Source organism: Lepisma saccharinum, chromosome 4, assembly GCF_977018435.1.
Source record: "Lepisma saccharinum chromosome 4, izLepSacc3.1, whole genome shotgun sequence".
Classification (NCBI taxonomy): Eukaryota; Metazoa; Arthropoda; class Insecta; order Zygentoma; family Lepismatidae; genus Lepisma; species Lepisma saccharinum.
Genome location: NC_139232.1, coordinates 453,367 through 463,971, shown reverse-complemented (window position 1 = coordinate 463,971; position 10,605 = coordinate 453,367). Strand labels below are relative to the sequence as shown.

The 10,605-nt window shown below is 37.8% G+C and overlaps 1 protein-coding gene across 1 annotated transcript; it reads left to right on the top strand.

Annotated features, from left to right (window-relative positions):
- Nucleotides 1–4,017: 4,017 nt before the first annotated feature.
- Nucleotides 4,018–9,222, top strand: LOC145986570 (uncharacterized). Its single transcript, XM_083120730.1, has one exon. It carries the CDS (start codon nt 4,018–4,020, stop codon nt 9,220–9,222), a length of 5,205 nt encoding a protein of 1,734 aa, XP_082976856.1.
- The last annotated feature ends 1,383 nt before the right edge of the window (nt 9,223–10,605 follow it).

The window sequence follows — 10,605 nt, the reverse complement described above, 5'->3', positions numbered from 1 at the left end:
GAACTGACATAAAATATCATAGATTTCCAGTCGATAATTGCGTAAGTAAACAGTGGATTCATGCTTGTAGACGAAATGTAAAAATTGCAAGTGTGCAGTGCCAATTATTGTGAAGAAGACTATGTGCGAGATCTAAAAGCAGAATTTCTGTATTTTCCACCAAAGAACGTGCTGAAGCCAACTGCCGTGCCATCGCTAAAATTACATCCAATTACTTTAGTACCAAATAATCGAGGAAATGGTGTAGTTCTCCTAAACACTTATCTTCACAATATGCTTCGCTTGTAGGACGTGCTGATAAGGTTTGCAGAGCTGTACTCTACAAAAGACACGCAATAAGGAAACGTGCCCTAAACAGGCTAAAGACTATGCTGCCAAAAAAGTAAAAAATATATAGACGTTGGTATATACACAAACTGCAAGCAATGTTTCGTTGTTGGAAAACATATTCGATCTATTACAAAGGAGAAATACACATCTGCATAATGAAGCAAATAAATTAAACATTACAAACAACCTCTTTCAACCGCTTTAACCAAATAAAAAAGTTCAAAATGTAGAACGTAACCTAATCGACAGTACTACAAGAGAAGTCATCAATATCTTGAAAATGTGTTCAACTAGTGCGAAGTACGTAGTGAGCCTAACTGATTTGTTAAGTACATTTTATGTAAGTCGGATTTATAATTATTAACAATTTCATTTAACACAGACCGATGTGAATTGTGATTTGTATGTTCACATTATTGTGAAAAACGTTGTCGGAAATGGGCATTTCGAAGATCGCTTACTAACTTTCACGCTATTCGAAATGAAATTCACTTAGTACATCTTCAATTCGAGTTACATAGCGTTGTATGCACGATGGTAAATATTGCATAAGTGAATATTACACCCATCATTAAAATGTTTGCAACTTTGTTCAATTTTGGTATTTCACAAATATATTGTGAATAATTTTGTACCCTTGTACTCAATATAAACCAATGGATGTTACATTATTTCTTTGTAGTACATTTCTGTCAAAAAGAGCAAGATCTAAGATTAGTGTAATGCAAGTTACTTCGTTAATGTACAAATGTGTGTCGCATATCAGCCTTGGAGTATATTTTCCGGTTATACAACTCAGACACACATGGGAATGGAAATGGAAAATCTCCGGACAAAGTCCTTTAACGAATAATAATTCGTACACTTGCACGGTCAATCATTGTGAGTTCATGTAACTTTTCTCCTTTATTGTTTAATTAAACTAAGATATTTTCATCGATATTCTCAAACCGTTTCATTTACCGTGTGATCAAAGATCTATTTCTATAGGCTTGAATTAGTAGGATAAGACATTGAAGTTTGATGTTCCTAGCACTCATCAAGTATTTCGAGTAGGTTAACTTAGTTAAATTAGTACTGTACACTTTGACTCATCTTCTGCACGCGTTTGTATGTAAAGTTCTTAATACGAAAAAATACTTTTTAGAACTATGACAACGATAACTAGCAGCCAAATTTGAACCAGACAATTTTAAAATATCTGCAAATTACAAACTGGAATTGCGTTTTCAAAGTCTGAAACTACTATCTTACAAACTATTTCACCATTCTTCCTCCACATAAAACTTTTCAAAAAATTTTTGCATGTGGAACTTTGATCCGTACGTAAATTATTGTACAGTAAATAAATATATGAAGAAGGTTGGGAATTCTTTCGAATCTAGAGTAAGTATCAAATGCAGAGTAAAATTTTATCTAGATTGTATATTGCTTCTTTCATTTGATAACTTCAAAAATAAAGTTACATTATGGTGAATGGTAAAGATTGGATTTTAAGTATATCAGTATAATTTTAATACTTTCTGATGTTATGTAAAATTTGAAATGTTCCTGGGAATGATTGCAACGTTCTGAATGAATAAGAAGGAACTATTTAGTCAGAAAACTAAATATTAGGCATTTGTACTTCGTTGTGTTAAATGTTGTAAATAGATTATACCGGACTACTATCGGATTAGAAATTACGGATATTCAAGTTTGGACTCCAATTAAAAGTTAATCAGTAGAACCACATAAAAACGAGTTACATCAAAATTCAGCTTATTCAATTCTGTGTCAATCTATAGTTACCTATTTATTTTTTATTATGCCTTCTATTTTTATTATCGTGAGAACAAGATAGGATTATTTTTTAGTTTGGCAAACTATCGCTTTCTTTGAGATTCTATAAATAAAGAACGGGTGTTTTTTTTATTTATAGATTATATATTATATAATTTATTTATTTATTATCCAAACTCTAATATCCATAATTTATAATCCGATAGTACTCCTGTGACGTTCTGTGAGCCCGTAGTACTTCGGAGGCCTCTGTCGATCTCCTTGGCGTAGTGCTTAGCACATCGCGCTTCGACGCCAGGGATCCCGGATTCGAATCCAATCGGGCAAGATATTGATTTGTCCTTAATGGGAAAATTGAGAATTTAGTAAATGTGATAGTATATGTGAAAACAAATATTGATTGATTGATTTGCTTCATTTTACTTCGCTTCTTGTGCCACTTTTGGCTAATTTGCGAAGATAGGGATGAGTGATGAAATGATGAATGAACACTCACAAACATCCATGCCCAAGCCAGGATTCGAACCCAAATCTCTGGCGTTGAAGTGCGATGTGCTAACCACTACGCCAAGGAGGCCGGCTTGTGGAAACAAAGAAAGAGATCCTCTTATGGGTTTTCCTTTCATATTTAAAGAAAGACAGAAAGGCAAAAATAAACCAAATCTGTCAATCAATTCTTTCTTTGTAATTCTTTCACTATGCAATTCTTCTTTAGCATGCAACGTTTCTTATTAAAATCATAATACGATTTATGAAATGATGAAATCTGAAATTCTAATTAGAACACGGACAACCTTCTTTGTAATACATCGATCATGTTTCAGAAAAATGAATTTTTACAATACTTTTGCACGTGCAATTTTCCCCTCTTTTAAAAGTAGCATGTTTTAATTATGTTACTAATCATTAAAGGAATACCTCAATACCATCCCGAAGTATGATAATTAATATTTACCCCTCAAAATAATGAAACACTTTCCCTCTCTGAAACTCGCATAGAAATGATAGCGGCCGTTTGCTTCTGCCAAGCCCCGAACGAACATAACCGAAGGGGCACCGAGCATAACCGATCCTCCCACATGACGTCACGCGTTCGTGCATGATCGGCAATTTTCGGATGGCGCTACCTTATAGTATATTAAGTTACCTTGGGGCGTGGTACATATCGGGAAATACCCGCACTGAACGAGAGAACAGCGAGAGACATTGCTACACGGTGGTCAACTCCATTCCAATGTAGTCCAGTGTCAGTGTACATTAAATAGTGTATATAATCAGTCCAGTGTTTAAATAAGAAACGCAACATTTTATGGTCATCTCCGGGCAGGATTAGTTTACCGAGTGAACAATCTCTGTGAGATATGACGTGTTACGCATCAGAACAAACGTCTCGACTCGCCCGCCATGGAAAGAACGAGTGTTTTCGCGCGGTATCGAAGTGACTTTGTATGCAGTGTTCCAGTTACAGATGTGTACTGACATTCGTAATTACGTCAATATATGGTTGCATGTTATGTGCTCAATCGTAGAACTTTTTGTGTCACAGTACTTATTACGTATTACGTGTAATTTTCGATCACAACGGTTAAGCGTGTGGTTTGAACAGACATTCCGTATCGTTATCGTGCGCACGTCGAATGTTTTGTTAGAAGACCGAATTGTACACGGTGGTATTCAGTGGACAATAAGTTATTTGTTACGAGAACTCATCACGGGACTGAGTATCATAAATTTGGACAGTTTCGAGCATCCACTACAGTATCCTGCTATCATCTGAAGTGACGTCATCGCCAACACCCAGGGAAGCTTCAGGTCAAGGTCAGTAGTTAGCTAGGCTCGCACCATATTTTGTTTACTCTTTCCTCACGTACTATTTCCTACATATCTTGCCCTCTTTCCTTCGCGATGGATGAAGAAGAGAAAAGAGTGTTGATACGTAGGAGAGCTGGATTTAGGGGCCAGTTAACACGAACACAAGCATTTGTCAATGCCTTTGAAGATACGGGGGAAGTTCAAGAAGTAAGGGTCCGTTTACAGAATTTAACACCTTTGTGGGAAAAATATGATGAAGTTCAAACACGTTTAGAAGTAGAAGATATAAACGAGAATCATGAACCTCATAGGGGGGATTTTGAAGAAGTTTACTACAAGGTACGGGGTAAAATGGAATCCATTATAGAGAAACATAAACAAGCACAAGCTGCACCTACAGATGGATCGAATGTTGTAAACAATGCTTCATCATTAGGCACCAAGCACATCAAATTACCCACAGTATCTTTACCCACGTTTCACGGTAATTATCAGGATTGGTTAGCATATTCAGATGCATTTCAGGCTATGGTTCACACAAATGTCAATATTCCTAAAATACAAAAATTCCACTACTTACGTTCATCATTGGAATCTGAAGCAAGAACACTTATCGATACTTTGCCCATGACCGATTCAAATTACGATATTGCATGGCAATTGTTGAAAGATAGGTATGAGAATAAACGACTGATAGCAGCAAGTCATGTCAATAACATCTTGCATGTGAACGCAATTAACAAGGAAAATGCCACAGAATTACGTCAGTTCATCAATGATGTCACCAGTAACTTAAATGCTCTTCGAGCCCTTGAATTACAAACACCGTTAGAAGATGTTATTTTGATACATCATTTTTTGGCTCAACTTGATTCTCACACAAGAAGGGAATGGGAATTAAGCCATACCGATCAGTCGTTCCCTACACTAAAGGAACTGTTCACCTTTCTAGAACAAAAATGTCAAGCTTTGGAATCAATGAAGTCTGTTCACGTAAACAAAAATGTCAATGAAAACAAGGTTAGCCCTAAACAGAAACACACCCGTCAGTCAAATTCTTACCTGACAACTACAAATACACAATGCTATTTCTGTAAATTAGCACATTCCTTATATTCATGCAAGTCTTTTGCAGGCGCAAGTCTGAAGCAGAAACAAGAGTGTGTGCGCAACAACAAACTTTGTTATAATTGTCTCAGATCGAATCATAATTTTAGGAACTGTACTTCAGGGAATTGTAGACGCTGTGGATTGAAACACAATTCACTGTTGCATCCAGACGAAGGCGGTAAACGAGGAGGTGCTCTAAGGCAAGACCAACCAAGGAATGACTCACCAGTCACGAGGAACGAAGCTGCAAGGACAACTTCAGTACAATCTTCATACTGCACATTTAAGAGTAAACCAAGATCACACGTTCTGCTATCAACAGCTTTAGTAGAAGTCATCGATTCTAGGGGACAGCCACATACATGTAGAGCTCTCCTGGACAGTGGGTCTCAGTCAAATTTCATCAAGGAAGATCTTGTTCAGAGACTACAGTTACGAAAGCAGAAAAATCATATTCCAATCAGAGGAATCAATAATGTTTCATCGGAAGCCAAGCACAGTGTAGACATTCAGCTGCGCTCAAGAGTGTCAGACTTCCAGACTTCACTTACTTGTCTGATACTCCCACGCATCACAGGGAACGTACCTTCTCAAGTTATTCATCATGAACATTGGAACCTACCAACCGACATTGAGTTAGCAGATCCAGATTTTTACAAACCAGAAGGGATAGATCTACTAATTGGATCGGAACTTTACTTGCACTTACTTCTTCCTGAAAGACAAACGAGAGATGAAAACTATCCAGTTCTTCAAAATACTGAATTAGGTTGGATTTTAGCTGGTCGGATGGAACAGCCTGTAGAACCTAGTACACCCACAGTAGCATGTTTTGTACGCATGGAAGACAATTTGGATTCTCAATTACGGCGTTTTTTCGAGTTGGAGGAAATGTACTCGAAACCAAAAACAGCTGAAGAAGTAGCTTGTGAAAACCACTTCAATCAACACACCACCAGAGATGAAACAGGGCGTTTCATTGTTCGTCTCCCATTTCGATCAGATCATACAGAGCTAGGACATTCATACAACCAGGCATTATTCAGATTACATCAGTTAGAGAAGAGGTTTCAACAACAACCAGAGTTGAAAGAGGAGTATGGCAGAATAATCGAGGAGTATGACATGTTGGGACACATGAAGCCAGTACAACCAGATCCAAATGAAGCTGATGACGTGTCATACTATTTACCACATCATCCAGTGTTCAAACCTAGCAGCAGCAGCACGAAAACCAGAATTGTTTTTGATGCATCAGCAAAAACAACAAATGGACTCTCATTAAACGATATACTGATGGTCGGTCCAACCACACATGACGATCTTCAGTCTATAGCTCTTCGCTTCAGAACGCACAAGGTTGTATTTATGGCAGACGCCGAGAAGATGTTCAGACAAATTCTGATTCATCCAGATGACACTAAGTTTCAACGCATACTTTGGAGAAAATCTACAGATATGCCAGTACAAACGTTCGAGCTCACAAGAGTCACATTTGGTTTGGCATCATCACCGTTTTTGGCGAACAAAACATTGCAGCAGTTAGCTGAAGAGGAAGCAACCAAGTTTCCGAATGCATCCAAAATTTTACAACGAGATGTTTACGTTGATGACCTCCTCACTGGAGCCAACAGTATTGAAGAAGCTAGACAATTGCAAGGAGAACTAATCGATTTACTGAATTCAGCAGGATTCACTTTGAAGAAATGGTGTTCTAATCATCCAGAACTTCTTGAAGCAGTACCAACTACTCATAGAGAAATGCAACTACCATTTCAGTTCGACAAGGGAGCAAGCGTTACGGCTTTAGGCCTCACGTGGGATCCAGTCACCGATAAATTGCAAGCAAATAACAAGGAGATAGTGTCATGTTATGAAGACAACATCACTAAACGACAAGTAGCTTCTATTGTCGCATCAATCTTTGATCCTTTGGGACTAGTGAGTCCAATAGTAATTTCTTACAAGATATTTCTACAACAATTATGGTTCCATAACATGGAATGGGACGATAAGTTACTAGATAAACTCAACATGGAGTGGAAACGTTTGTTTCAACAGTTACCAAACATTAATCAGATACAAGTTAACAGATTTGTGCTAGTTCAAGGAAAAGTGGTTGACATTCAACTCCACGGATTTTCAGATGCATCGCAAGTTGCATATGGCTGTTGTTTGTATCTTAGATCAACAAATGGAAATGGTGAAACCACTGTACATTTACTTTGTTCACGTTCACGTGTGGCACCTATAAGAAGGATCACTCTTCCTCGTCTTGAATTGTGCGCTGCTTTGTTGCTGGCGAAACTAACACACAAGGTGTTACAACTACTACAATTGGAAGTCAGTAGAATCAATCTATGGACCGATTCGAAGATCGTACTGGCGTGGCTAGCATCACCTGCAAGACGATGGAAAACATTTGTAGCGAATAGAGTTTCACAAATTCAAGAATGTTCTAAGCCTCAGTACTGGAAACATGTAGTGTCAGCACAGAACCCCGCAGATTTAATCAGCAGAGGGACAAATGTAGACTCACTACACACCTCTCAAATGTGGTTTCATGGCCCTGATTGGCTATCACTTCCAGCAACAGCATGGCCTTCGAGTCCAACATCGTCAAGGGAGGATGACTTCGAACTCGACGAACTTGAAGAACAAAGAACAACTACAGTAAGTCTAGTCACAAATGCACCAACGATAGAATTTATCAGCAGATTTTCGTCGTTATTGAAACTTCAAAGAGTGATTGCATATTGTTTGAGATTTCTACACAATGCGAGGAACAAACAAGAGAAACATATAGGATCATTGTCAGCAAGTGACTTAAGATCAGCATTGCATACTTGCATTAGAAGCATGCAACACGAAGTTTATGGCAAGGAAATAAGAGAATTGTCTTCTAACAGTCAGGTGTCAAAGGATAGTCAACTTTCAGACTTGCATCCTTTCCTAGATGACAAACAAGTACTCAGAGTTGGAGGAAGACTTAGGCACTCACAGCTACCATATGATAGCAAACATCAAATCATATTGCCACCGAAGCATCATTTAACTGAATTGATCATTCTTTCAGAACACCACAGGCTATTACATGCAGGACCGCAACTCCTTATATCTTCATTACAACAGGAGTACTGGATACCAAGAGCCAGACAAGTGGTCAGAGCTATTCTGCATAAGTGCCTCATTTGTTTCAAATTAAGAGCATCTATTTCCAACCAACTCATGGGACAATTACCACCATCCAGAATACAGTCCACTAGACCATTTCTAAACACTGGAGTTGATTACGCTGGACCAATTATCATCAAGCCGTCAATCACTAGAAGCAAATCAAGGCTGAAAGCATATGTAGCAGTATTTGTATGCTTTGCCACAAAGGCCATACACCTAGAATTGGTCGGAGATCTCAGCACCAAGTCATTCATTGCTGCTTTGCGAAGATTTACGGCACGCAGAGGAAAATGTTTGAACTTGTACAGCGATAACGGAAGAAATTTCGTCGGTGCCAATCGTGAATTACAAGACTTGAAGAATTTATTCCAATCATCAGACTTCAGCAAGTCTTTAGAAGACCATGCAGCTCAGGAAGGATTCAAATGGCATTTTCTACCACCCAATAGCCCAAATATGGCTGGACTTTGTGAAGCAGGAGTGAAGTCCATGAAGCATCACCTGAGGAGAATCGTAGGGAACTCTGCTCTCACTTTCGAAGAACTTGAAACACTCTTAGTTCAAATCGAAGCCTGTCTTAACTCCAGGCCCCTCACAGTAATGTCACATGACCCTACAGATCCCAGTTTTATAACCCCTGGCCATTTCCTTATTGGTGCACCCCTAACTAGTTTTCCTGAGCCTAGTCTAACTAACATCAAAGAATCCAGTTTATCCAGATGGCAGAGATTGCAGCAGATGTACCAACAACTATGGGACCGTTGGTCAAAGGACTACTTGCATTCCCTGCAGCAGAGGACCAAGTGGAACACCCAAAGGAAGAATTTGGAACCAGGAACAGTGGTCTTAGTGAAGGAAGATCACCTACCTCCACTTACATGGAAACTTGCTATAGTTGAACAAGTGCATCCTGGTGCGGATGGACTAGTGCGTGTTGCAACTGTTCGCACTTCGTCTTCAACTTATAAACGTCCAGTTAACAAACTAGTGCCTCTTCCAGTAGATCATTAGTGGTACTTTTGTTGATCGACTCGATCAAGAGGGGGGACTATGTTTGGGACAGATTAGTGTATGTATTATTATTTGTGTTATCAATGTGTGAAAATTTGTATATCTTAAGTATTCATTATACTTGTCGCCACTAGGTGGCAGGACAGTGCAGACTCTGCTTCGGAGACTGTGCAGGGCGTGGTACATATCGGGAAATACCCGCACTGAACGAGAGAACAGCGAGAGACATTGCTACACGGTGGTCAACTCCATTCCAATGTAGTCCAGTGTCAGTGTACATTAAATAGTGTATATAATCAGTCCAGTGTTTAAATAAGAAACGCAACAATTATATTAGTACTGGTTCAAATGGCATGAAGAACCTGTATATAAATAGTAAGAAGAAATTATATAGATTAGTTAGGGAAACTAGGATTAAGGTTAATGATAATTTTATAAACAACTCTAGTAATAAGTCAAAAGCAATGTGGGATATTGTAAAAAAAAGAGAGTAATTCCATACATGTGACCAGAAAAGATTTTAATAACCAACTTAGCACGTCTGAACTCAACAATTTTTTTTATTAATAAAGTTGAAGAAATCCTGAACAAAGTTTCATCTTGCCCAAGTAAAAATGATTCAAGTTTTTATTTGAATGTATTATTAAAACCTACAACTACTTTTAATTTTCATCTGGTTGAAGTAAAAGACATTGAAAGAGCAATCATTAAAATGAGTAGTAGTAGATGTGAGGATATTTATAACTTAAGCTCTATCATATTGAAATATGCAGTAAATTTTATAAAGGAACCTTTAACTCATGTTATAAATTCATGTATTATTGGATGTGTTTTCCCTGAAGATTTCAAGCTTGTAAAAGTGATACCCATATTTAAAAAGGGTAATAAGTCTTTTCCTGATAGTTACAGACCTATTTCGTTGGTTCCAGTCATATCAAAGTTTTTGAGATTGTCCTAAATAATCAGATTGTTGATTATTTTGAACAAAATAAGTTATTTAGTAACTCTCAATTTGGCTATAGAACTGGGCTAGATACTGTTAAGGCTGCTGTCTCATTCTTGAAAAATTGTATATTAGGGTTAGACAGTAAGAAAGTTGTTAATGTGAGACTATATGATTTGTCCAAAGCATTCGATACTGTATCTCACTCTCTTCTGCTAAAAAAGTTAAGATTTTATGGTTTTGAGGATGGAGCGCTGTCACTTTTGCAATCATATTTAAGTGGGAGATCTCAGAGAGTAGTTTTTGAAGAAATGGAGTCACACTTGTTACCTGTTAAACATGGAGTACCTCAAGGATCTATTCTGGGTCCTATTCTTTTTATTATTTACATAAATGATCTGCCATATAACATTTCAACACCCTTGGTCAGTAGTTACCTA